This window comes from Halichoeres trimaculatus, unplaced genomic scaffold (assembly GCF_033239565.1).
Source record: "Halichoeres trimaculatus isolate MK-OKI-2021-1 unplaced genomic scaffold, fHalTri1.1 fHalTri1_scaffold_24, whole genome shotgun sequence".
In the NCBI taxonomy this organism is placed as follows: domain Eukaryota; kingdom Metazoa; phylum Chordata; class Actinopteri; order Labriformes; family Labridae; genus Halichoeres; species Halichoeres trimaculatus.
In genome coordinates, this window is record NW_027437202.1 from 9109795 (window position 1) to 9135061 (window position 25267).

The window sequence follows — 25267 nt, forward strand, 5'->3', positions numbered from 1 at the left end:
CATATTAGAAAAAAGAACATGCTGTGAAATATGGAAATTATCTGTAAGCTTGAATAAAACACAGACAACTGGTTCTGTTCAAGTGCTTTTATTTTGTAGTTTCAGATCTTGTTGAAAGCAGCAACGTCCATGGACTGAACAAAGTCCTCAAACGCTGTGATTTGCTCCTCCAGGATGTCTGTGCCCACCTTAAGACAAAAAGGTCACACACAGCATGGTTAATGAGAGAAGTTTAATTGGAAACTTTTTCAGAAGCCAAAGGCAAACATCTCACCTTGTCGTCTTCAACCACACATCCTATCTGCAGCTTCTTGATGCCGTAACCGACAGGGACCAGTTTGGCTGCAGAAACACAGAATCAATCAGCACCAATCCATAAATCAGACTAACAGGAGCGTGGATCAATAAATCTGATTTTAGGATTTAATCTGCAGGTTTCAGGTCATAGAGTGTCATCTTTGTTCAGCCGAAAGATGGTGATTGAGATCATCATAATACCTGTAGATTGTGTAACACTGTGTGTGTGTGTGTGTGTGGTTAGTGTGTAAGCTGTGTGTGTGCTCATACATTGTCCCCACACCAGCCCGTCCATCTGAATACTGCGCACACATTCCTCCAGCTTCGCCATGTCTGTCTCGTCGTCCCACGGCTTGACGTCCAATAGGAGCGAAGATTTGGCGATGAGGGCGGGCTCTGAAAAGAGGGTGGAGTTTGTTACTATGGATGCCACAGGTAAACAGAAGGGATGATTTGAGGCCTGACACTCTGTCAGATAAACTAAGGGTATCCATCAGGCAGTCAGCCGAAAGATGGTGATAAGTTGATCATCATGAAGAGTCGGCCAATCAGAAAGAGCGTGTGTGGTCAGACGTACTTTTTGCTTTGCGTGCAGCGTACTCCGCCAGGCGTTCCTCCTTCAGCCGGGCAGCCTCTGTGTCTTCCTGCCAGGCGAGAATCAGGGTTAGATGAACACAAGCTAACACCGGTTACACAGGGTGATGACATCACTTTGACCTTACCTCTTCATCAGAGCCAAACAGGTCCATGTCATCATCATCGTCATCATCCTTTGATGCAGGAGCAGGTTTGGAGGTTGAGTCTGCGACACCTGCAGGACCGTACTGTCCCAGAGGCTTCTTCACACCTGGAAGGCTGACAAAGGCGGAGCTTACATCACTGGTGTCACACACCTGTGTGCAGGAATCCTGGTACTGTCCGCGGTCTCACCTGCTCTTCTGGCTCTGGTATGACTTGATGTGGTTGTACCAGCGGAGGGCGTGACACAGCTCAGTTGGAGGCGGGGATGGGATTGCTTCAAAGACTGCCACATCAGCCTGAGAGGGGACGTACCTGAGGGCAGAAAACACCTGTAAATCATCACCACTCCCACTTTTAATAAATATTCACATTTAAAAAAGTTATTTCTGAGCTGCTTCTGTTAAAAGAGTTTAATCTGCAGCAAAGAATTCAACAAATGGAAACTCAGGACTTTAATTAGCCACATGGAGACTTAGCATGTTAGCACCATGTGACTTTCTGCACGACTTTTTCAGAGGAACTTACAAAATACAGCAAAACAATAACAGCTAATTACACCTGAAGCTGTCAGGTGTCTGTTGATACCCTGTCAGACTTTCTTTTGCATAATCACTACCTTTTTAATAGCTTAAAAGCTCATTTTTACCTCTAAACTACAGTCGGCTAGCAGTTAGCCACAGTTAGCACAGCACAGAGCCCGGTCCGTAGGCCGCGAATTTGTATTTACAGTTTAATTCCGTTAATTACTAATTTATTCTATTATTATCGGACTTACCCTTCAATGTAGCTTCTCTCTGACAGATAATCATTCAGGACTGTGAGTCCAGAGTTGGATTTCAGGTCACCGAAGCCCATAATGGCGATGAGAACCGGCGGAAGGAAAGACGACAGGCCGGAGGAGCGAGGAAGAAGGCAGAGGGGGCGGGAACAGATAGATTTATACCGGGAATAGGCCCTCCTCCCCGGACACAGCTCCTCCTCTTCCTCCGCCATTCTGGAGGAGTGGGAGCCTGTCCTACATTTCCCATAATGCCTCAAAACAAGCAGAGAAGACTTTAATCTAAATAATAGATGATTTTAAGCCTGAAAAATAAAAAATAAATAAGCAAAGAGTCCAACATTGATGATTTTATTCACTTTATATCACATCCACATGAACCAACATATCAAAACACAATCCTCCTTCAACAACACCAACATTTTATTTGCTTTAAAGAAGAGTTACAACCATAACATGATTTATTTTCAACTGAACTCATCGACACAGTGATTATTTCAACAGCAAGCTACATATTTAAGACAGATTTAGACTCAAAAAGTGATGATTACAAAGTGAAAAAACTAAAACAGGATCTAAACACAGATAAGCTGACTCTTTATTCTCATCAGCGCTCCACTTTAAGATTGTTTCCTACCGATGAAGCAGCCAAACTAAGAGAAAAGCTATTTTAAAAATGTTAAAACATCTAATTTTTACCGTAACTTAAAATGAAATCCAATGATCTAACACCAGCTGAAACGCCAACTTTAAATGTTTGATAGTCGTGATTTTACAAACACAGGTGCCTCTGAGCTTTGTAGCCCTGCCAACATCTCAAAGCCACTTTCTAAACTTTACAATCTGTGTATCTAATGAGGAAGGAAACTTAGAAGAGGGTAGATTAAAGCGTAAGTTAGACTGAACTGTTTTCAGACATCTCTAAGATTTTGGCTGCCGGCCGGCCGCTCCGAAGGCACCGTCAGTTTGTGCGTTGCTAGGCTTCCTCTTCTTCTTCTTTTTCTCCTTCTTAATTTACCGTAGCTCCCCCTCGCCTCCTCCTTATTCATCCTCGTGCTCGAAGAACTCGTGGCAACAGACGGTAACCACGGAGATGAATGTCATGAACTCCTGGAAGTCACACTCGGCGTCTCCGTCCGAGTCGAGGCTCTCCATCAGACTGTCGAGCGTGCTCTGGTCTTTGACGTGCTGCGGGGGGAGAGGGTTCACATCAGGACACAGAAAGAAAAGGAAGCTGGAAGTTTCTAAACAAATACAAATCCTTCTTTTCATAAACCTGCAGCAGTGATCTCTCTGAACCTGCTCTTCACACAAAGCGCTGACAACATTTTTAGAGAAACAGGAGAAGTAAATACTTCCTCCTGTTTCAGATCTTTGTGTCGTGTTGTCTCACCCCCATCAGCTCCGGCAGCTCTTCGTTCATCAGATCCTTCAGCTCGCTCTTCTTCAGCTTGTGTTTATCTCCTTCTCGCTCTGAGTACTTCTGGAAGACGGAAATGATGGTCGCCATCGAGGTCTCCAGGTCGGTCATCGTCCTCTCAGACTTTCAGCTTTTCTGCACCAACAAAACATCCCATCAGGCACTTTGTTGTGTCCCTCACATGCTGAGGGTCTAAACGCATGTTAAAAAACATCTTTAAGGTGATGTTAAAGTAACTTTATACACACAGGACAAACTGCGATCCTGAAATATAGGATATTTACATCATTGGATTATTATAAAAAGTGTTTTTTTCTTCTTTTTGTCTGTGCAATAATAAAATCTGAAGGCCTTACCTCAGCGTGAGTTCAGGAGGCGTCAGATGAGTCTGCAGAGAGGACGGGCAGCAGAGTTTATACTGCAGCAGGGTGGAGGGAGCTGATGTGTGGCTGGTGTCGTTGTGGGAGCAGCGCTGAGGTCATCCAGCCTGTCCTTCAAAGTTGCTGACCAATCGGCTCCGTCCTCCTCCCCTCACTCCACCGAGACCGGGAGCTGATGGGCCTGCGGACTCTGAATGTGACAAAGAATGAGCTGGTATTAACTCTATCAACCAGGGGAGAGCTTCTCTCTGAGGTTTGGTGACTTTAAGACAAAACTTTAACCCAAAAAGGGCTGTCAATGACCTTCTGCAGCCAGACGACAGGGGGCGCTCTGAGTTATCTGCCTTCACTCAGAGAAGCCAAAAACTTTCCTGACCTTCAAACCTCAGTTTGGATCTGATTACTCTGAAGACAGCTTCTTCAGGAGACTGTCTCTGGGTAAATGTGAGAGGAAGGTTTGTGTTTTTGGTGTGTGAAGTTATTAAAAGCACCTGAGTGAAACTTTAAAGCCTCCCTCTGCGCTCGCCGTTTGATCCGATCTGCTTCTCTCCGCTGTGTTCGTGCATCTGCCGCCCGACAAAGGCCCGTTTCAGAGGAAGCGTCTGGCCGTGCATGTTAATGAAGAGGTTTGTTTTCTGTGCTGAAGTTGGCCAGACGTGTGCCCTCCTGCAGCCTGAGCACAAACAGGCAGGAGTTCAGACGCCTCAGAGCCACAGATTTAATCCTAAACGCTGTAAACAGAACCATCAGGGACAACAAACACAGACGATCTGATCAAGAGAGTCATATTTAAATATTTATTCACAGAGGAGTATTTCTGTGTCAATAATCTGCACAATGTGCTGAATTCCCTGGATGACTTTGCACCCCTCGGCGCCCTCCCTGACCTTTGACCTCCCTCCGCTCTCCATTCGCAGTCCGTACAGAGCCGTTTACGATAAACCGAGTCTTTGTTTGGAGATAAATTCACTCCTCACGAGGAGGAAAACAGCCGTCTCTTTGTTTCACAAACACTGGAAGTCTGTGAAGACACGAGCGAACATGCTGGAAACATGGTTTCTCTGTTTTCATGGATTACAGTCTGACTCCAGCTGCGTGCGTCTGATGAACCGTTTTAGATTCAGAGATGAAACACTTTAGATCAGACGAGTCCTCTGTGGCAGCGCTTAGCGAATAAAGATAAATTTATTTCTGGCGTGTGTTTGAGGTGTCTCGATTCTATTTTCACACTCTCCTCGCCCGTCTTTCTTCTCCTCTGTTGTGTCTCCTTTTAGGATTTCGCTTCCAGGGAGACGGCGTCCTCAAAATGCCGAGGCGTCCCTGCAGTCCGGCCCAGGGGACCCCGGGCTGAGCCGTCGCCTGGGCAACAGGTCAGCGCCTCCCGCTGGGCATGAAAAGGCCGAGTCATCACCTGGCTGGCAGCTTGTGTTGGGCTCAGATTTCAAGTTTGTTCAGAGTTTATTTTTACGTTTAAGAGTCAAATTACTCTCTGTTGACCTTTGACCTTTTTTTATTTTTAATCACACTTCAGTTTGAGCCCTTCCTCTGGGCAAAAAGGGAGATTTTAAAGTCAGAAATCACAATTGTGTTTGCACTTGTAGTTCCTATATTCCACCACTGGATGACAGCAGAGTACAAATAATGCAGCAGCTTGTTTATATTACAATAGATGTATACTCACATTGTTGATTTCTTACTTTATTTATGGATTCCTTTATAATTACTTAACCCTCTGTGTTCTAAGATTATTGTTATGTTCTTTTTTTTACTTTTACTTCGTTTTGTTTTGTTAACAGGAAGAGAAAGTACCTTGTTTTTATTATCCTCAATGAAAGTTTGCATATTGGGGAATGTTCAAAATAATAATTAAAAAAGCTTTATTTATGATATCTGATATGATATATATCCTACTAACCATTTCCTACACATACGATTTATTTGGAAAATAATAAATGTGGATTTTGTTAAAGAAACATTCACAAAAAAAAAAGAAAAAAAAGAAAAAGAAAATGTATACTCACATTGATGGAGCTTTTACAGATGTGTTGGAGCCACTGCCACCTGCTGGACTGGAGGATGAGCTGCAGGTAAAAATTCCCCCTGTGGAAAAAAATAATGTTATTAATAATAATATTAATATTAGGTGAAATATGATTATTAATTATTTAATTATTAGTAATATAATTATAATCATTTTTTTTTTTTTATATGATCGTTATTATTATTGTGGACACAGCTGGTCCAGGATCAGACTAGTCACCCCTCTCCCTGCACCCCTCTTTGTGTGTGTGTGTTTGTGTGTGTGTGTGTGTGTGTGTGTGTGTGTGTGCGGGGGGCTGTGGCAGCAGAAGGCTCATTGTCTGAGGAGGCGGGAGGGAGAGAGGGAGCAGGGAGGGTTGAGCGAGCTAGACAAAGACTGCAGCTGCAAGAGAGCGAGCGAGCGAGGGAGAGCGAGAGTGTGTGTGTGTGTGAGGGGAGGGAGGGAGGGCGAGCGAGAGACAAAGAGGGGAGAGAGAGATCCTCTTTCTTTCTTCATGTGGGGGAGGAGAGGGGGAGGATTAACCGGCTGATCTGCCACACGAGCTCACACTCAGCACACACACACGCACACACACACACACACACGTTTCATACACCGACACGCCATCAGAGAGAGTCTTCATCTGGATCAGCATCATCATCATCATCAGCAGCAGCAGCAGCAGCAGCAGCAGCAGCAGCGGCGGTGGCGGCGGCGGCTGCAGTGAGGACGGGAGACAAAGACTCAGAGAGAGGGAGGACGCCAGAGGAACGGGCTCCTGACGGACAGAGAGAGAGAAAGACAGACAGAGACACACACACACACACACACACACACACACACACTCACACACACAGGAGGGAGAGACAGACAGGCCTTCAGCACATCCTCCGCCCGTCTGTGATGGCCGACCACATGTTCCTGCTGCTGTGTGTGCGCTGAGTGTGCGTGTCTGCAGGTGGGTGTGTTCTGCGTGTGTGTGTGTGTGAGTGTGTGTGAGTGATGGGGAACGCAGAGAGCATGGAGAGCCAGCTGGCCGTGATCCGGTCCAGAGCTGCTCCGGTTCGCCTCCCGATGCCCGACCCGGCGGAGCTGGAGGAAAGATTCTCCATCGCTCTGGTGAGTACACACCTGCACACACACACACACACACACACACACACACACACACACACACACTAATACACACATTTACACGCATCTTCATTAGCGATTAGCTTTAATGTGCTCACATCAGCCAGTTAAAGCACCTAGAGCTGCCGAGGATGATGGGATTGTTTGTAGTTTGTGGTATTCAGAGACAAAACACACACACACACACCTACACATGAATACACACACACACACACAGATTTTCAGGTGAGAGTGATGGGAGTCTTGTTTTTCAGAATTCGATGAACCTCCCTCCTGATAAGGTGCGTCTGCTGCGTTCCTATGACAACGAGAAGAAGTGGGAGCTGATCTGTGATCAGGTGGGTTTGAGGTTTGAAGGGATCGAGGTCAGGACGAGAGAGATCAGCTGATCACCGCCTCTGTGTGTGTGTGTGTGTGTGTGTGTGTGTGTGTGTGTGTGTGTGTGTGTGTGTGTGTGTGTGTGTTAATGCAGGAGAGATTCCAGGTGAAAAACCCTCCACATACCTACATCCAGAAACTGAGGGGCTTCCTGGACCCGGCTGTCACTCGCAAGGTGAGATGGGAAATGTAGTCTGTGTGAGGATCAGAAAATAAAGGTTAATAAAAAAAAAGATACACACCTGTCTGTCTGTTTACCTTTGATCACCTGTCCCTCTGCAGAAATTCAGACGACGCGTCCAAGAGTCGACTCAGGTGCTCAGAGAGCTTGAGATTTCTCTCCGCACAAACCACATCGGGTACCTGTCTATCTAAACACCTGTCTCCCTCCATGTGTGTTAACCTGTCTGTCTGAACACCTTAGATAACCTGTCTCCCTCCCTTCCTCCTCAGGTGGGTCAGGGAGTTCCTGAACGAGGAGAATCGCGGCCTCGATGTCCTCGTGGAGTACCTGTCGTTTGCTCAGTACGCCGTCACGTGAGTCCCCAGCTCATGTTGTCATCACACACTCTGCAGGTGAAGCAAACACCTGGATGATGATTAGACACACCTCCTCTGTGTTCAGGTTTGATGGCGAGCAGTCTGAGGACCGCGGTGACGTCTCCTCCATCGACTCCCCCTGGAGTCGATCCATCGAGGATCTCCACGGCGACTGCAGCCTCCCCTCTCCTTCCTCTTCAGTCCCACGAGCGGCGCGACACTCCATCAGGTAACTCAGTCACCAGGTAACTCTAGAGAAGGCTCACCTGGGAGATAAACCGCCTCATGATGCGTTCATGTTCGCAGCTCCACTCTGGTGACCCGATCCAACACGCTGCCGAGCCGCCGCACCCTGAAGAACTCGCGTCTCGTCTGTAAGAAGGACGACGTCCACGTGTGTGTGATGTGTCTGAGGGCCATCATGAACTACCAGGTAACGCACCTGGATTTTATAACTCCACAAAGACAGGTGATGGAGTTTGATCTCACCTTCGTCTGCTCCTCTTCCTCAGTACGGGTTCAACATGGTGATGTCACATCCTCACGCCGTCAACGAAATCGCCCTCAGCCTCAACAACAGGAACCCCAGGTGAGTCAGAGACGCCGCGACAGGTACCAAAACATTCTCACCTGTCTGCCTCTCACCTGTCTGACTCTCACCTGTCTGACTCTCAGGACCAAAGCGCTGGTGCTGGAGCTGCTCGCCGCCGTCTGTTTGGTCAGAGGAGGACATGAGATCATCCTTTCAGCCTTCGACAACTTCAAGACTGTAAATACACACACACTCACACACACACACACACACATAAATGAGGATCCTGTCTCTGATTGGTTGATGTACCTGTCCCAGGTGTGCTCAGAGTCGATGCGTTTCGAGAAGCTGATGGAGCACTTTAAGAATGAAGACGACAACATCGACTTCCTGGTAACGTTTTCACCCAACGTTTGATTTCCTGCCTCTGTCCTCACCTGAGTTAACAGGTGTGTGTTTGTCACCATGGTAACGGTGTACAGGTGGCGTGCATGCAGTTCATCAACATCGTGGTTCACTCCGTGGAGGACATGAACTTCAGGGTCCACCTTCAGTACGACTTCACCAAACTCAACCTGGACGAACACCTGGAGGTAACACGTGACGTCATCATCAGCATCACATGACCCGCTGCAGGTAAAGGTGTGTTTTAAAGCATCTCTCACCTGTCTCCACAGAGGTTGAAGCACACGGAGAGCGACAGGCTGCAGGTGCAGATTCAGGCGTACCTGGACAACGTGTTCGACGTGGGGACGCTGCTGGAGGACGCCGAGACGAAGACGGCGGCGCTGGAACGAGTAGAGGAGCTGGAGGAGAGTCTGAGCACGGTAAGACAGACAGGTGTGCAGTCACACAGGTGAGCAGACAGACAGACAGGTGTTAACGTCTCTGTGTGTGTCAGATGTCGGAGCGCCTGCTGGACGTGGAGAACGAAGCCATGCTGAAGATCGTGGAGCTGGAGAAACAGCTGATGCAGACCAACAAGGAGCTGGACCACATCAGGGTGAGGCTCACGTCCCTCCTCAGGTGTTGTACTGTCCCTTTAAATCCAGGCTCGAGCTCACCTGATCCTCTCACCTGATCCTCTCACCTGTGCAGGACGTGTATGCGAGCGCCAACACCCAGGTGCACACTCTGCGGCGGATGGTTCGCGAGAAGGATCAGACCATTCGGCGCCAAAGTCGTCTGGAGCGTCAGGCTCAGGAGGCGCAGCAGTCAGGAGGACCAGGAGCTCCTCAGCCTCAGAGGGGGGAGGGCGACGGTGGCGTGGCTGACTCCGCCTCCCCGTCACCTCCACCGTGTCCTAACCTGTCCCCCAGGTGAGAGAAACCTCAGTGACCAATAGGAGGAGGCTCCTCCCTCCCTCCGTGTGACTCACGGTGTTATTGATCTGTTTCTGCAGCCCGGAGACCGTAGCCTATCACAGCATGGGATCAGAAATGGGCGGAGCTCCAGGGATGCCAGTCCCGCCCCCTCCTCCACCTCCACCACCAATGCCAGGTGAGTCTCCACCAATCAGAAGCTGCTTTCACTGACACCTGCTCAGACTAACTTCCTGTTTTCTTCTTCTCTCCTTTTAAAGTCTCAAACGGCGCCTACCCTGCTCCTCCCCTTCCTGCTCCTCCTCCTCCCCCTCCTCCCCCGCCTCCTCCTTGTAGAACCAGTGAGCTCTCCTCCAGTGTCCCCATGCCTCCCCCTCCTCCTCCTGTAGCCCCTCCTCTTCCAGGTACTGGGGGGTCACCGACTGTCATCTTTAACTCGGGGCTCGCAGGTGAGACTGAGCAGAGTGTGACCTCACACTGAGCAGCCAATCAGAATCTCTCACTGTCAGTCGTCATGGAAATATGAGCATGACTCGTCTAACCTGCTGTTTCCTTTTCGTTGTGCTGACAGAGGGTCCACTCAAGCTCTTCTGTAGGTGTTTCTGGGAGGGTTACATCTTCATCATCATCACCATCATCATCATCATCATCATCATCATCATCATCATCCTCATTTCCTCCATCCTCATCTTCATCCATTTCCTCCTCATCCCTCTCAGATCTCTAACAGTTAATCTCTCTTTCTCTGTGGCGAGCAGCGGTGAAGATCAAGAAGCCGATCCAGACCAAGTTCAGGATGCCGGTCTTGAACTGGGTCGCCCTGAAGCCGAGTCAGATCAACGGGACGGTTTTTAACGACGTGGACGATGAGGCCATCCTCCAGGTATGATGGACTCTAACACACACCTGTCTGTCTGCTCACCTCACCTGTCTACATGCTGACACTCCTCTGTCTCCTCCCAGGACCTGGACATGGGGGGTTTTGAGGAGCTCTTTAAGACCAAGGCCCAGGGTCCGGCAGTGGACCTGACCATGTCCAGACAGAAACTCCCTCAGAAGAGCGCGTCTAAGGTTTCTCTGCTGGAGGCGAACAGAGCCAAGAACCTCGCCATCACGCTGAGGAAGGCGGGCCAGGGCACGGAGGTCATCTGTCGCGCCATCCACACGTAAGTCCAACCCCAAAACCTCAACGAGGGGTCTGAAGGACTGGACCCAACAGCTGGTCTGTGTCTCTGCAGGTTTGACCTGAGGACGGTCCGGGTGGACTTTGTGGAGTGTCTGATGCGTTTCCTGCCGACGGAGGCGGAGGTGAAACTGCTACGGCAATACGAGAGGGACAGGAAACCTCTGGAGGCGCTGAGCGATGAGGACCGCTTCATGATGCAGTTCAGCCGCATCGAGAGACTCAACCAGCGCATGTCCATCATGACCTTCATGGGAAACTTCAACGACAACGTCCAGATGCTGACGCCGGTAAGACACAGACAGGAAGAGAGACAGACAGGTAGAGACACAGACAGGAAGAGAGACAGACAGGTAGAGAGAGACAGGAAGAGACAGACAGGTAGAGACACAGACAGGAAGAGACAGACAGGTAGAGACAGACAGGTAGAGACACAGACAGGTAGAGAAAGAGAAGAAGAGACACATAAAGGTAGAGAGAGACAGGAAGAGACAGGGACAGGTAGAGACACAGACAGGAAGACACAGACAGGAGGAGGCAGATGGTAGAGGCATGAACAGATACAGACAGGTAGAGACAGAGAGGAAGAGACACATAAAGGTAGAGCAGAACAGGTAGAGAGAGACAGGTAGAGACAGACAGGAAGAGACAGGGGCAGGTAGAGACAGACAGGAAGAGACTTGGACAGATAGAGACAGACAGGAAGAGACTTGGACAGATAGAGACAGACAGGTAGAGACGCAGACAGGTAGAGACACAGATAGGTAGAAAAAGACAGGTAGAGACAGATAGGTAGAGATACAGACAGGTAGAGACACAGACAGGTAGAGTCACAGACAGGTAGAGACGCAGACAAGAAGAGACAGACAGGTAGAGACAGACAGTTAGAGACAGACAGGTAGAGACGCAGACAGGTAGAGGCTAACAAAAAGAGACCTAGACAGAAGGAGACACGGACAGATAGAGACAGACAGGAAGAAAGACAGACAGGTACAGGCAGATAGGTAGAAAGACAGACAGGTACAGACAGATAGAGGCTCAGACAGGAGGAGACGGACAGGTAGAGACACAGACAGGTAGAGACACGGACAGGTAGTGATGTAGACAGAGAGAGACAGACAGAAGGAGACTTAAACAAGACGCAGACAGGAGGAGACAGACAGGTAGCAACACAGACAGTTAGAGACTGACAGGTAGACACAGACAGGTAGACAGACAAGTTAATACAAACAGTCAGAGAGACAAGTAGACAGGTAGAGACACAGACAGGTAGAGACGCAGACAGGTAGAGACACAGACAGGTAGAGACACAGACAGGTAGAGATGCAGACAGGTAGAGACACAGACAGGTAGAGCTGTCAGCTCTTGAACTGGACCTGTCTCACTCTTTCCTCTTTCTTCAGCAACTCCACGCCATCATCGCTGCTTCAGTTTCTATCAAATCGTCTCAGAAGCTGAAGAAGATCCTGGAGGTGAGTCTGAGGCTGTCGCTCAGTTCCTCACAGAGGAAAATAAAGTTTGTTTTTAACGTTTAGGTGTAATGTTTGTTTGTCTAACACACGTGATGTAAACTGTCCTGGTGTGTGTGTCAGATCATCCTGGCTCTGGGGAATTACATGAACAGCAGCAAGAGAGGAGCTGTGTACGGCTTCAAACTGCAGAGCTTAGACCTGGTAACACACACACACACACACACACATCAGGCTGCCTTAATTTGAATGTTTAATCCTTGATGATGATGATGATGATGATGATGTGTGTGTGTGTGTGAAGTTGTTGGACACCAAATCAACAGACCGCACTCAGACTCTGCTCAACTACATCTCCAACGTGGTGCGAGAGAAATATCCCACCGTGTCTCTGTTCTACAACGAGCTGCACTACGTCGACAAAGCCGCCGCAGGTGAGTCTCTCCACCAATCACAGCACAGCACACCACACACAGCGAGTCTCACCTGGACATCTCACCTGTGCGCAGTGAGTCTGGAGAACGTGCTGTGTGACGTGAAGGAGCTGCAGCGCGGCATGGAGCTCACCTGGAGGGAGTTCAGCGTCCAGCACAACGCCACGCTCAAAGACTTCATCAGCAGGAACGAATCACGGCTCAGCAAGCTGCAGGAGGACGCACGCATCGCTCAGGTGAGCTGGTGACCAACGTTTACGTCTGATCTGAAGAGAAATTAAGAGTTTGAAGCATCACCTGATGTTCTGCGCTCTCCAGGACGCGTTCGAGGACGTGGTGAAGTTTTTCGGGGAGAGCTCCAAGACGATGCCGCCGTCCGTCTTCTTCCCCATCTTTGTTCGCTTCATCAAAGCCTACAGGGTGAGACACGCCGCCGCCAGACTCCACCTTTCTGCACAGGTGATGTCTCATGTGTAACTCTCTGTGCAGGTAGCAGAGGAGGAGAATGAGCAGAGGAGGCGCCAGGAGCAGATGCTGCTGGAGAAACTGGAGCAGGAGGAGCAGCAGGAGGAGGGCGAGGAGACACGGGTGAGACTGTGACCTCTGACCTTTGACACAGGATGACCTTCAGGTGAAACATCCAGGTGGGGGTTGGGTTAACGGTTAAACTCTCCCCTTTCTCCCCCACAGTCTCCCTCTCACCGGGGGAGGAGGCAGCAGCAGGAGCTCATCGGCGAGCTGCGGCGACGCCAAGGAAAAGACAGCCGCCACGTTTACGAGGGGAAGGACGGCGCCATCGAGGACATCATCACAGGTAACCACACCTTCATCATCATCATGTGTGACATCACATGTCACATCACGCTAACATGTCGTGTTTCTTACCTGCAGCTCTGAAGACCGTCCCCTTCACGGCTCGATCCGCCAAACGCAGCTCGCGCTTCTTCTGTGACCCCGCCCACACTGAGGAGCACTACTGAGAGAGAGAGTTTACCTGTCAGCGTTAAGAGGACGAGCGTCCTCACCTTTAGCTGGCCACGCCCACATTTAATCAATGGGACCAATCAGCACTTTGAACGTTTGTGATCAATCCATGTAAATTGATGACATCATGTTTTAATCTTTTTATTTGTCGCTGGAAAAAAAACAACAAAACAAGAACTGACCTTTGACCTCCTGAACACCTGGACCCAGCCTCGTCAGCTCCAACAGGTCACCATGAAGTCTGCAGGGTCTGAGGTGTTCTGGGTCCTGGATCTTGTACAGAGGTGTCCTCTTTTTACTGCATCGTGTTCTTCACTGTTTTTGAAACGCCCCGCACACGGTCAGGTGAGCTTCTGTCCACGTCAGCCTGAAACCAGAATCAGTGTTAGCAACGAGCATACGTGTAAACTTTAAGTGTTAAACTGCCGTCGTCTCTGACTGAAAACAAAGACTCAAACACCTGGAAGCATCACGTCACCACGGACGGACACGAGGCGAGGACGTACCTGCTGTGGAGCCCCCCGCCGACCTGTCCTCCTCTTCTTCCTCTTCCTCTTTCCTCACCTGTCCACCTCCTTTCCTGGTCCAACCCCCTTCCCTACCTTCCTCCTCCTCCTCCTCCTCATGAAACATTTTAAATCAAAAGAAGAGCACAATGTTTTCTACCTGTACAGACGTTTTCTAGAAGCTGTGACGTTGTTTGTTTGTTTGTTTGTTGTGATATTGATGTAAATAAAACACTGGACGATGATGAAGGTGCAGACTCATTTTATCAAAACTCTGTGTTAGTGCTGTGTTAGTCCATACAAAAATCAATTGTGTTGTGAAACTACATTACCCAGAATCCTCCATTTCCTAGTTCAATCATCAGTTAAAGCTAACAGGTGATACTCCTGATCTTTCTGATCATGTGACCTGTGCTGTGACTAGCCAATAAAACCTCTTGTAATCATCCAGAGAAGAAACACGATGCGCGACCTTTGACCCCAAGACCTGTCACCTGTCAAACACACACACACACACACACACACGCTTAGCTGTGTGTTGTGCAGTAGAATGTAAACAGGTGAATCAACAACACTCACCTTAAAGATGTTTCCAGCTTCAACCTGACGTCCTCTCTCTGATTGGTCGAGGCCCAGACTGGCAGAGGTCACGTAAAGGTCAGAGTAGTCCGGACCGCCAAAACAACAGGACGTTGTTTTCATGGCGGGCAGAGAGACAGTGTGGAGACGAACACCTGAGGAAACACTCGTTAAGACACAAACGAAACAAAGTAAACCCAGTACCGCCACTCTGACACTGTGACTGACCAGTAGCTGGATCGATGTTGATGACGCGTCCGGCGTTGTAGCAGGCGACCCACAGACGACCCTCAAGGTCAATCGTCATCCCATCAGGAAGCCCCTCCTCTTCCGCCATTCGATACACCACGCGGCGGTTGTCTAGGCAACATATTAACCGTGAGAAACAAACAGATTAACATTAGAGCAGGACAGGTAAACAAAGGTAAACAAAGGTAAACAGGTACCCAGGTGTCCCGTGGTCGTGTCATAGTCGAAAGCATCGACGGTCAGGGACAAACTGTCGATGTAGAAAAAAGTCCTCTGGTCCAAAGACCAGTCCATCCCGTTGGATATGTCCACCTGAGAGAGAGAGACAGGTGCAGTAAGACAGGTGAGACAGGTAACACCTCACTCAGACTCTAACAGACCGGTCAGGTTACCTGGCTCAGGTGCTTCGTCACCCTGAGGTCAGAGTCCAAGGAGAACAGAGATCCCTGCTGCCTCTCCAGCTCTGCAGGTCTCACCTCTCTCCCCATCGTCCCTACGACACAACACACTTTAAGCTGTCACCATGGCAACGCTGCTCCCGTCAGAGAGGTCACCTGTGCTCACCTGCCAGGAGTCGTCCAGTTGGATCCACTTTCGCGTCGTTGAAACGGTTGTTCGGTTTGTCCTCATCCACCTCCAACAGGTGCGTCATCGCCTGAGTCGACCAATCCACAGCCATGAAGCTGCGCCCCACACCTGCGACGTAACCACCTGAGCGGCGAGGAACTACAAAGCCCACCATGTCACCTGAGGAGAGAAACACAGGTGAGAGCCACTCACAGGTTCTTCATGGTGTGGATATTCCCTGTGTTCTGATTGGCTGACTTGTTTCCACAGACTGGATCTGATTGGTCGCTGGACTCCAGCGGTGGATTTTTTGTCCAGCGATGTCAACGAACAGCAGGGTCTGCTCTGACTCCTCCCACACGGGCCCTTCACCAACCAGAGCGCCCAGTTTCACCACAGTTTCCACCTTGGCTGATGACGTCATGATGTGTCTGGCCTTCACCGTGTTGTCATGGAAACACAAGGAGAGAGGGTCATATGAGTTTAACATCATGGTCCTGTTTGCTCTCACTCTGTTAACGAGTAACTGGAGTGATGCTGATTCAGCGCTCTCTGCGCTCACCAAACCCCGTTCAGAAATCCGTCTTTATTTCTTATTTACCTCATATTCACATTTCAAAGAGGAGAAAAGACCTGACAACACATTATTTCTCATGAAAAGACTTTTATACAACATTCGGCTGAAAAATAAATCACTCAGCACAACTTTATCTTCGTGAAAACACGTATTTAAAACGTCATAAAAGCGACACTTCTTCCCAAACTCGACGCATGCACCGTTCACAGCAGAAAGTTTGATTCACAACTTTAAACACGTTTTAAAACAAAAGCACGACGTAAACAACAACTTTCAACGTAATTAAACTAATTAAAAGATGTTTTATCCTACCTTTGACAACCTGCACGCGTCTGTTTCTCCACAATTCTGTTTGGTCATGTGGCTGACGTCACATGAGCCACGCCCCTACTGTTAAACGCACCTGTACTTAATGAGACACAAAGACACATTAAACTGTAAAATATGAAATATTTCTCTTTTCAAAGTTGAAAATTTTTCACTTTAATTCAACATTTCAGCATCAGATAAAAACACAAATCTAGTTTGTCGCCCTCCTGTGGTACAAATGCGCATTGTTGTAGACCTTCTGAGGAAAAAACAGCTGTTTTACAGAGAATTTCTCAAATTTAACTGTACTAAAATCTGAAAGAAAAAAGTAAAACAAGATTTGTGATGGAAGGCTTTTAATGTGAAGGAGCCACAGCAGGAAATGCAGCCAAAGCTTGAGTCAGTTCAACATTTCAGGCGTTTTTCAGAAACATTTATTATGTTTTCAGTACAGCAGGGTCAACAGGAAGTGCATAAAGGGACATCTGCTCGTGACTGAGCAGCTGATTGGATGTTGGAATGCAGGAAGCAGCAGCCCAGGTTACCATGGTAACACCAGCTCTAAGTTTCAAACAGGACGTCAGGTGAGTGTCACTTTTTGCCGACAGAGTTCCTGCCTCGGTTCAACTTGTCGATCAACGCGCGGTCAGACGTGGAGCATCTGGACAGCACCGCCCCCATCTCCGCTTCATTCTTGCGTTCGATTGCAGCGTCCGCCGCCCCCTCCAGGTCACTGCAGGGGAGAGAAAGAGACGTTTTACCTGAGTGGTCTGCTCACACCTGGCTGATCATGTCATGCATGTTCAGTCTTACCTGATGGCCAGGTGAGCTTTGACCTTCTGCTCGGGCGTCACCTTAGAAACATACTTCTTGGCCTCGTACTTGTTGTTACACTTCATGCAGACTTCCACAAATGCCTGAAGCAAAGGATCATGGGAAGAAAATATTGATATCTGCAATTTATGATCGTTGAGAACACAAAGGGGGTGGGGCTTACACTTACCAGGTAGCCAATAGGAGACTTTTTACTTTTTGAGAACTTCTCTAACTCCTCCCACTCTTCCTTCTCTGCCAGAGACTTCAACTTTAACCACCAATACCTGCACAGGTAAGGAAACAGACAGGTGAGGCAAAGACAGCTTGAGAAGACTGACTCCTGAAATGAACAGCTCACCTTTTGTCAGGTACTCTGAAGTCCCGGTACACCTGTTCGGCTTGTTTGTTGAGTCCTAAAGCCAGTAAGGCCTCCATGGTCGCCTTCAGACACAGAAAGCACAGGAAGTGACATCACAAAGCAGGCACTGAGATGATCATAGTTGGGTTTTGTTTATCACTTTAGCTGCTTTATATACCTGTAGGGACAGTCCTAGAAGCCCCGCCCCTTTTTCATCATCAAGTTTTCTTTGGAAACGAAGGAGACGCATCTCTTCTTCTGTGGCCTGGAGATGAATAAAAATGATCATAACCAAATTATTTAATTATCTTTAGCATTAAAAATAATAAAACCTGCTCCGTAAACATTCAACCTCAAAGCTGTGAGCTCACCTTGGCAGAAAACTCGTTCTTGGCCTTGTTGTACTCGTCCACAGCTGACTGCAGCAGAGACAGACGGCTGTCTAACCTCTGAGCGACAGAAAACACCAAATCATCATGTGATTTTAATCTGCAGGTGATTAATCATTAATCTGGTGTTTCAGGTGTTTTTACCTTTTCTCTGTAACTAGCAGTGACGTAGAAGTTCGCCAGCTCCTGGTGATCATCGTCCTGGTTATACAGATCCTTCAGAGTGTCCTGTTCCTGCAGTTTACAGAACTGACATCCCACAGATTAACTCAGATTAACATCATGCTACAACTTCCTCTGAGTCACAGATTAACTCAGCATCACTTTAAAAGAGGAGGGATGAACTGATCAGCTCAATAACGCAGACGCAGAGATTATCAAACAGATTAAAAACAGATGAACTCATCGTCAGATTACGCACCTTCCTGTAGAGGCTGAGAGCCACCGGCTGGTTCCTCAGCGTCATGAAGAAGTCTCCTCTGTTCATCTCGCTCTTCAGATACGTCACCACCGTGTAGACTGAAACACAGGACGCATGAATGTGACATCATCTCCCTTTTAAAGGTAGTGGGCGGGGCTAAATTAAACTCACCGAGGTCGGTGTCTCCGCTCTCGACAGCTTTACTGAGAGCCAGCTGACTCCTCTTCATCTTCAGCAGGAGAGGGACCTGTTCACCTGAGCGCGCCTCGAAGTCCAGCAGCTGAGGAGCAAAGAGCAGCTGAAGTTTGTTTACCTTCCTACAGGTGTGTGAGCTCACGCTGGGTATGATTGATGTTCCTCACCTTGATGGCGAGCTCTGTGCGACCACATTCATACGCTTTGGCGGCGATGTCAGAGTAGGAAACACCAGGTGAGTCTCCCACCTTCACACACACCGCTCGTGCAATGGCGTCGTCTGATAGGTCCTTCTGCTGCACCTGAACATAACCACACCGTACAGGTAAGTGCTGCAGGTGATAATGTGAGACAGGTGGGACAGGTGAGACAGCTTACCTTACACGACGCCCAGTGTTTGAGCACTCTGCTCACCCCTTGGTAGTCAGGTATCTTCAGGTAACGACAGATCTCTATCGCTAACGGGTAAAACTGTCTGTACACAAGCCTGAGAGACACACAGGTGAGAGACAGACAGGTGAGAGGTGCAGAGAGACAGGTGGGGCAGACAGAAGGTTGTGAGATCGACTTACCTGTCAATCAGCACCTGTATCGTCATCTGTTTGAATCTGAGGTCAAAGGTTAAGGAGCTCTGAATGTGACATGTTATTGTTTACTACGTTTCCCATGATGCACCTGTAGAGGAGGATACTGCGTGTATGTGAGTGGCAGCCCCACGCTGCTCTCTCTGACGGCGTTCAGCACTCTGAGCTCTCTGCAGGTTGTCACGAAAACGTCCGCACAGAAGTCTGTCAGGAAACACTTTCCGAACGACGCCGCCTGGTGGACAGAAACTACAACTGTTACACCTGAGATCACCTGAGATCACCTGAGAAAAAACGTTGTTCAGTCAGTGAGTCCTCACCCGCAGCAGGTCTTTCTGCGTGATGGAGTCATACTCATGTCCTGCTGCTTCTACACACTGTCTCACTGCCTCTCCCAGCATGCTTTGCTCCTTAATCTCCCTCAGGTACTCATCCGCCTTCTGACTGGACTTCTGCAGCCAATAGAAAAGGAGACAGACAGGTGCTCAGAGAGAGACAGGTGTTCAGAGACAGACAGGTGTTCAGACAGACAGGTGTTACCTCGTACTCTCTGTGAGCCTCCAGCAGCAGCGCTCCCGGCGCCATCGATGCGATCTTGAAGATGTCCTGGCAGACAAGCGGCACCTCCTGAAGTAGCTCCTGATTGGTTGAGCTGATGACTCTGACGCCATCCAGTTCTCCAACCAGAACACAATGATCCTCCACGGGGAACCTGAGGTCAAAGGTCAAGGGGCGCAACACGAATAAAGGTGTGAATCAGAAACAAGGATAAGGTCCAGGATGAACCGGTTTATAGGATACTGGATGGTGTCCTGGCAGACTCCGGCCACCATGAGCAGTCTGTCCCACATCAGAACCACAGACGGCTGCTGGCTCTTTGGTCTGCGACACCTGGATGGGTGAAGTGAGACAGGTGAATGTGGAGACAGACAGGTAGAAGTCACGACAAACACACAGGTGAACGTACCAGACCATCTGTTTGGGAGGCGTCGACTTCTTCGTGTCGACTTCACTCAGTTTCTCCTGCAGACAGAAAATCATCCGTCAATCTTCCACAAAGATCCCGCCCCCTCAGGTTTACACACTCAGCTGATTGAAGGAGCTCACCTGGAGGTGGGAGGGGCCTGTCCACAGGTGTCCAGTGTCAGTGAAGAGTGCGAGGTATTTGTAGCTGAAAGAGACACACATCTGGAGAATACTGCCCGCCTGAGGACTGAGACCTGGAGGGACCTGAGAACAGACAGGTGAGAGACAGACAGGTGAGGGTGGTCAAACATTCTACCTGTCTGTGTAAGCATCACTCTCTGTCTGTGTCTCACCACAGCTATGCACGCTGTGTTGTCCAGGATGAAGAGGTCAGGACCGACAGACAGGAGGACTTTGGTCTGTCTGTCCTGAGAGAGGACGAGCCACGAAGACGGTTTCCCCTGAAGACCTGCAGAGACACAGAGAGGATGAGAGGGGGATCAGCGTCAGCTGGGTCTAAGAATCTGTGATGGAAACCACAGTTCACAACCAGGTGAGTCAGGTATCACCTGGGACTTCAGGTAGCCTTCGGAGCTTCAGGTCCTCAATGTTGGTTGCCAAGGTAAAGCGGGAGGAGCCTGTAACTATAGCGATACCTGTTCCATAAGGAGAGTGGAACACTTTGGCTTCCAACACCTGACTCTGGACCACTTCCTGTTTCAAGATGAGGGAAATTCACTTCAGATAGAGTCAAGGTTATCACAGCCAGGTGGTTGGTTAACTAGTTAACTAGCTACTGAGACTCACCTGACCCATGTTGAAGTGTCTTTTAAAGGATCCAAACAGATCGTAGATGAGAACTGAGCCGTCCTCCTGCACACACAACAGCTCATCACTGACCGTCCACCCGAGATGAACCACTGGACCGCTCTTCCACTGAGATACAGACAGAAACACTCTGATTAATACCTGAGGATGGACAGGTGTTTGCTCCAGCAGGTGAGGTGTCAGAGTGAACAACTTCTCACCGGGAAACTTGCAACAGAGATCCCAGACGCTGAGTAGATCTCCAGCTGAGGACGAGAACTTGGAGAGCGTCTGTGTGGTTCTCTGAGGAGAGCTGATGGAGACACACAGACAGTTATTAGAGACTTTACTGCTTTGTTGACCTTTAACCCCATGACGTCACGTTTGTTTATGTGCGTGTGTGTTTACCTATTGGTCCTCCATAAGGAGCTGCAGCCACCAGACTGTCTCTGAGCCCATCTCTGAGGCTCCAGCACATTTCATACAGCTCTGTTTTACTGCAAACACACACAATTCACAAGCATTTTTAATTAAAGGGTGATTCTTAACATGTTTTCCTGTATAAATAAAATATAAATTAAATTAAAAAACACTCATCGATCTTTATTTTTCTCTTTATTTAGCTGCAGAGTGCCTGTCCCCTCTCTGACAGCAGTCATGTGATTAGCACAACACTCCCTTAGCCTGACGTTAGCCGCGGATGCTAACGGTCCAGAGACCGGTGTATCAGAGACAAACTGACCGGTAGAAAGCTTCTCCCAGCGGGTTCCAGTTGGCGGTGATGAACGCCATCTTGCCTCCCTCCGCTGACAGCAGAAAACTTCAGACTGAGCAGAGAAAAATCACGGTTAGCTTTAGCCTAGCTCCCGTCAGTCAGCTCATCATCACAACAACGGGTGCTTCTTCTTCTACGGTCACAAAACAGCAGAATGCCGCGCGCCCTCTGGTGGCTGCTGCTCATGAAAAATGAGCGCTTCAGAGCTCAGCCGAGGAGGATTAGGGGAAAAGAGGAAAAAGGAGCAGAGAAATGACATGAAAATATCAGATTATGAAGAATATACTTATATTTAACGCTTGTGACTAAAAGACAATACATTCACACATGGAATAATGAGGTTATTGTGTTTGAATTAATTCTGTAATGAGTGTTTTTTCCTGTTTGGACCCAGAGAAAGAAAGAAGGAGGAGGAGGAGGAGGAGGAGGATTGAGTTAAGGGGGGGCGAGGTTTCCTTCCAGATGACTTCACTTTGAAAACATGAGACAGACACACACACACACACCGTCACCATGGTTACAGACCTCTGTGGTCCTGTGGTCATGGAAACAAGCTCCTCCCTTTTGGGAGAAGTAGAGAAGGAGAAACAGAGAAAAGGAGAAAGAGAGAGAAAGAGATTGAACCTCTTTTCATCCAAACAGTAAAAATATAATTAATGTTGTCATTATTAATTTATTCATCATCTTCATCATCATCATCAGACTGTGGATCAGTCAGGCTCCTGTAAGTCAAAGACTCTGCAGTGAAGGAGTTAAAGGTGTGGACTGTTCCACACTCAGGAAGTTGGATGGAAAGTTTTTCTGTGGAGCAGCCAATCAGAGCTCAGCTCCTCCCCACAAACACACACTCACACACACTCACACACACACACACACACGAAGCGGGCGAGGCTGAGCTGAGTTTTTCTCTTGCAGGGAACTTTCTTGTTTTGAGTTTCTGGTTTGCCTTTGAGTCGATGTTTGAGGACCAAGCCAAAATGGTGACTACCGAGACCCACCAGAGCCAGGACTTGCTTGTGCCCCCCCAGGACCAGAACCAGCAGGACCAGCTGGACCAGAACCAGGCCTCCCAGCCATCCCCTCTGGCGGCGTTCGACCCAGAGACAATGGGGCAGGGTCCCGTCAACGCCATCACCGTCCTCACCCTGCTGGACAAACTGGTCAACATGCTGGACGCCGTGCAGGAGAACCAGAACAAGATGGAGGTGAGTGTGGAGTCCACGAGCAGAGCAGCAGACTGTAACCCAGAACAGAGACTAACTGAGACCAGAGCAGACATTTTGTTCCTGGAGGAAGATCCAGATGAGCGAGTGACGCTGAGGATCCTCAAACCTCCGGGCTTTGGATCTCAGTTTTTAACTCCTCACAAGTTATGAAAACCAGAATCTGACTCTGTTTGACATTTAGGAGTCACATGACCCACAGCAGCAGAGTGCAGGTTAGCAGATGTGTGTCTTTGCTGGGAGGGAACATTCCTGAAATATCTGAGGCATTCAGACGCCTCTGACGGAAAATTAACCCCCTAACTCCAGCAACAGGAAAATCCACTTCCTGTTCCTGTGCTGATTGTAGTCCCAGGTGACGTGCTGAAGCAGGGCCTCAGTCAGACCGGATCAAACACTTTTCAGCGCTTACTCTAGCCCACGCTTCATGGAGCTGTGATGTTTTCAGGTGCACCAGGTGGAGATGGAGGGCGTGGTCAGAGGGATCCAGGCGGATATGACCAAACTGTCAAAGAGTCACAGCCACACCTCCAACACCGTCAGCAAGCTGCTGGACAAGAGCCGCAAGCTGTCCGTCACCATGAAGGAGGTACACCTCTCCACCCGTCAGCTGTCAGTGAAACCTCCGTCAGCTCCATTAAACACAGTCTGCGTTTCTATCTGCAGGTCCGAGACAAGATGGAGCGCCAGGGCGTGCAGGTGAAGAAGCTGGAGGCGAACCACGCCCACCTGATCCACAGAAACAACTTCAAAGTCCTCATCTTTCAGGTAAGTGTGAGAAAACAGGGTCAGAGGTCAAAGGTCAAAGCTGCACAGAGTGGAGAGGATGGCATTCAGAGCATTGGGTCTAACTGTGACCTCCTCCTGACCTTTACTCCTCCTCAGGAGGAGAACGAGATCCCCTCCACCGTCTTCGTCAAAGACCCTCCCCCGTTCCCCCGCGATGAGGTCATCGAGGAAGGAGACGAATCAGCTCCAGTCGACGGGAACCGCTCCCAGGAGAGCGGGCTCCACACCATCGAGCTGTCGTCTGACGAGGACGTCGGTCTGGAGGCGGAGCTGGAGGAGGAGGAGGTGTGGCCTCACGATTTGGAGAACATGGAGAAGTCCCGCGCTGAGAAGCTGAAGCGCTCCAGTCTGAAGAAGGTGAGCAGCGCAGACAGGTGACAGACAGACAGGTGTGAGGACAGACGGGTTAAAGCGTCTCTCTGTGCAGGTGGACAGTCTGAAGAAGGCATTCTCCAGGCAGAACATCGAGAAGAAGATGACCAAGATCGGGACAAAGATCGTCTCCCAGGAGCAGCGGGACAAGATCAAGCAGAAGACGTCGAGCCTGAAGGTGTCACCTTTGACCTTCAGCATCAGGAAGGTAAGTCCTGCCCTCCATCTTTAACCTGATGTGACTCACTTCCTGTAACCTCTGACTCTCCTTCCTCGCAGCCTCGCAGCAGCTCCGACTCCCAGCCTCCCGACGCCTCGGTCCCTGCTGAGGCCGAGGTCCAGCTGTCTCCTCTCAGCACGGACCAGGAGGTCCCCTTCACCGAGGTCCACGCTCAGCTGGCTCCAGCCGAGCAGGAGGAGGAGAAGCTGGAGGAGAAGCTGGAGGAGGAGGAAGAGGTGGAGGAGAAGCAGGTGGAAGAGGGAGGAGAGGAAGTGCCACGAGTGGAGGTGTCAGGAGTGGAGGAGTCAGGTGTGGATGTGTCAGGAGTGGAGGCGGAGCTGTCGGTGATGTCAGAGGAAGTCAGCCCAGAGTACGCTCTCTCCTCCACCCTGCCTCAGGAGGAGAAAGGAGCAGAGGAGGAGAAGGAGGAGGAGTCTTAAACCTTATCGTCACGTTAATGCTGAAGCCCTCTGTGAGAGTCGGAGCTGTTTACTTACTAACACTCGCACAAACACACTGATTCTTACCTGCGTCTCACCTGCGACTCTGAAATCCACAGATCTCCGTCTCTGGGTCGCCTAAGGAACCAGCAAACCTGATCCTGGAGTTTGGGTCTAAGATTAATAAATTGGAGGATTTGACAGGGGAGATCTGTGGATTTGAGAGGATTCACTCTTTATTTAAAAGTTTGTTTCAGACACAGAGGTCGCGCTGAGGATCGCTCCTCTCATGTCTTAAACTCTTGCTGTTAACATTTGTCTCTTTTTTATGGCTTTGCTTAAAAATAAAAGTTTTATTGTAGTTTTAAAAACTTCTTGGTGCCAAAGAACATTTCCAGAGTGAGTGATGAGACCTGTATCCTGCCACGACTGTGTGATCACCTGAACTCCACCTAATAAAGGAGCTACACCCATTTCTGTGTCAAGACTCCTTTTTTGTGATTTAAGGAGAAA

At 49.1% G+C, this 25267-nt stretch overlaps 6 protein-coding genes across 9 annotated transcripts; 2 read left to right on the forward strand and 4 right to left on the reverse strand.

The window, feature by feature from the left end:
• Positions 1-72: 72 nt before the first annotated feature.
• eef1b2 (eukaryotic translation elongation factor 1 beta 2) lies at positions 73-2046 on the reverse strand. Its single transcript, XM_074664476.1, has 7 exons — positions 1814-2046; positions 1228-1350; positions 1020-1152; positions 875-941; positions 568-693; positions 275-342; positions 73-188 (listed from the first exon to the last, which is right to left on the reverse strand). Exons 1-7 carry the CDS (start codon positions 2029-2031, stop codon positions 102-104), a joined length of 822 nt encoding a protein of 273 aa, XP_074520577.1. The 5' UTR covers positions 2032-2046; the 3' UTR covers positions 73-101.
• Positions 2047-2151: 105 nt separating this feature from the next.
• s100b (S100 calcium binding protein, beta (neural)) lies at positions 2152-3748 on the reverse strand. The gene is made up of 3 exons (XM_074664498.1): positions 3593-3748; positions 3210-3371; positions 2152-3004 (listed from the first exon to the last, which is right to left on the reverse strand). The coding sequence occupies exons 2-3, from the start codon at positions 3345-3347 to the stop codon at positions 2858-2860; spliced, it is 285 nt and encodes a 94-aa protein (XP_074520599.1). The 5' UTR covers positions 3348-3371; positions 3593-3748; the 3' UTR covers positions 2152-2857.
• A 2345-nt stretch (positions 3749-6093) lies between these two features.
• Positions 6094-14078, forward strand: fmnl2b (formin-like 2b). Of its 3 annotated transcripts, XM_074664396.1 has the most exons (28): positions 6095-6755; positions 7025-7108; positions 7243-7323; positions 7431-7507; positions 7602-7685; positions 7774-7917; positions 7995-8121; positions 8201-8277; positions 8364-8457; positions 8539-8613; positions 8703-8813; positions 8898-9047; positions 9122-9223; positions 9319-9539; positions 9623-9720; positions 9803-9991; positions 10114-10134; positions 10301-10425; positions 10506-10708; positions 10781-11015; positions 12129-12197; positions 12318-12398; positions 12499-12628; positions 12704-12864; positions 12947-13048; positions 13118-13216; positions 13319-13442; positions 13520-14078. In XM_074664396.1, exons 1-28 carry the CDS (start codon positions 6639-6641, stop codon positions 13606-13608), a joined length of 3270 nt encoding a protein of 1089 aa, XP_074520497.1. In that variant the 5' UTR covers positions 6095-6638; the 3' UTR covers positions 13609-14078. The 3 variants fall into 3 exon arrangements, with proteins under 3 accessions (XP_074520496.1, XP_074520497.1, XP_074520498.1); XM_074664395.1 differs by having other exon boundaries at positions 6094-6755; positions 12499-12864; XM_074664397.1 differs by lacking the exon at positions 10114-10134.
• Positions 14079-14104: 26 nt separating this feature from the next.
• rgn (regucalcin) lies at positions 14105-16507 on the reverse strand. Of its 2 annotated transcripts, none has more exons than XM_074664472.1 (8): positions 16403-16507; positions 15772-15949; positions 15511-15693; positions 15339-15439; positions 15144-15258; positions 14926-15057; positions 14698-14852; positions 14105-14612 (listed from the first exon to the last, which is right to left on the reverse strand). In XM_074664472.1, exons 1-8 carry the CDS (start codon positions 16448-16450, stop codon positions 14562-14564), a joined length of 963 nt encoding a protein of 320 aa, XP_074520573.1. In that variant the 5' UTR covers positions 16451-16507; the 3' UTR covers positions 14105-14561. The 2 variants fall into 2 exon arrangements, with proteins under 2 accessions (XP_074520573.1, XP_074520574.1); XM_074664473.1 differs by having other exon boundaries at positions 15772-15944; positions 16403-16465.
• Positions 16508-16679: 172 nt separating this feature from the next.
• vps16 (VPS16 core subunit of CORVET and HOPS complexes) lies at positions 16680-21866 on the reverse strand. The gene is made up of 24 exons (XM_074664409.1): positions 21678-21866; positions 21344-21432; positions 21157-21248; positions 20936-21064; positions 20698-20842; positions 20482-20597; positions 20270-20392; positions 20130-20185; positions 19964-20053; positions 19703-19874; positions 19483-19614; positions 19270-19397; positions 19151-19186; positions 18957-19065; positions 18746-18880; positions 18555-18663; positions 18384-18481; positions 18107-18211; positions 17945-18022; positions 17752-17838; positions 17574-17656; positions 17403-17499; positions 17213-17316; positions 16680-17132 (listed from the first exon to the last, which is right to left on the reverse strand). The coding sequence occupies exons 1-24, from the start codon at positions 21725-21727 to the stop codon at positions 16991-16993; spliced, it is 2505 nt and encodes an 834-aa protein (XP_074520510.1). The 5' UTR covers positions 21728-21866; the 3' UTR covers positions 16680-16990.
• Positions 21867-22471: 605 nt separating this feature from the next.
• Positions 22472-25216, forward strand: cavin2b (caveolae associated protein 2b). Its single transcript, XM_074664448.1, has 6 exons — positions 22472-22915; positions 23382-23522; positions 23600-23701; positions 23819-24079; positions 24150-24302; positions 24374-25216. The coding sequence occupies exons 1-6, from the start codon at positions 22499-22501 to the stop codon at positions 24752-24754; spliced, it is 1455 nt and encodes a 484-aa protein (XP_074520549.1). The 5' UTR covers positions 22472-22498; the 3' UTR covers positions 24755-25216.
• Positions 25217-25267: the final 51 nt, after the last annotated feature.

Excerpts from the sequence above, each read along its gene's own strand:
- eef1b2 (XM_074664476.1), bottom strand. The coding sequence starts at position 2,031 with ATGGCGGAGGAAGAGGAGGAGCTGTGTCCGGGGAGGAGGGCCTATTCC. Across the intron at positions 694-874 it reads CGCTGCACGCAAAGCAAAAA|AGCCCGCCCTCATCGCCAAA; the intron begins GTACGTCTGACC and ends CCCTCTTTTCAG. Across the intron at positions 189-274 it reads GTGTGGTTGAAGACGACAAG|GTGGGCACAGACATCCTGGA; the intron begins GTGAGATGTTTG and ends TTTTGTCTTAAG.
- s100b (XM_074664498.1), bottom strand. The coding sequence starts at position 3,347 with ATGACCGACCTGGAGACCTCGATGGCGACCATCATTTCCGTCTTCCAG. Across the intron at positions 3,005-3,209 it reads AGCTGCCGGAGCTGATGGGG|CACGTCAAAGACCAGAGCAC; the intron begins GTGAGACAACAC and ends CTCCCCCCGCAG.
- fmnl2b (XM_074664395.1), top strand. The coding sequence starts at position 6,639 with ATGGGGAACGCAGAGAGCATGGAGAGCCAGCTGGCCGTGATCCGGTCC. Across the intron at positions 7,324-7,430 it reads ACCCGGCTGTCACTCGCAAG|AAATTCAGACGACGCGTCCA; the intron begins GTGAGATGGGAA and ends GTCCCTCTGCAG. Across the intron at positions 13,217-13,318 it reads AGGAGGGCGAGGAGACACGG|TCTCCCTCTCACCGGGGGAG; the intron begins GTGAGACTGTGA and ends TCTCCCCCACAG.
- rgn (XM_074664472.1), bottom strand. The coding sequence starts at position 16,450 with ATGACCAAACAGAATTGTGGAGAAACAGACGCGTGCAGGTTGTCAAAG. Across the intron at positions 15,058-15,143 it reads CACGACCACGGGACACCTGG|ACAACCGCCGCGTGGTGTAT; the intron begins GTACCTGTTTAC and ends TATGTTGCCTAG. Across the intron at positions 14,613-14,697 it reads AAGCTGGAAACATCTTTAAG|GTGACAGGTCTTGGGGTCAA; the intron begins GTGAGTGTTGTT and ends TGTGTTTGACAG.
- vps16 (XM_074664409.1), bottom strand. The coding sequence starts at position 21,727 with ATGGCGTTCATCACCGCCAACTGGAACCCGCTGGGAGAAGCTTTCTAC. Across the intron at positions 21,433-21,677 it reads CTGGGAGAAGCTTTCTACCG|TAAAACAGAGCTGTATGAAA; the intron begins GTCAGTTTGTCT and ends GTGTGTTTGCAG. Across the intron at positions 20,054-20,129 it reads CCTCCCAAACAGATGGTCTG|GTGTCGCAGACCAAAGAGCC; the intron begins GTACGTTCACCT and ends TCACCCATCCAG.
- cavin2b (XM_074664448.1), top strand. The coding sequence starts at position 22,499 with ATGGAAAGTTTTTCTGTGGAGCAGCCAATCAGAGCTCAGCTCCTCCCC. Across the intron at positions 23,702-23,818 it reads TCAAAGTCCTCATCTTTCAG|GAGGAGAACGAGATCCCCTC; the intron begins GTAAGTGTGAGA and ends ACTCCTCCTCAG. Across the intron at positions 24,080-24,149 it reads AGCGCTCCAGTCTGAAGAAG|GTGGACAGTCTGAAGAAGGC; the intron begins GTGAGCAGCGCA and ends CTCTCTGTGCAG.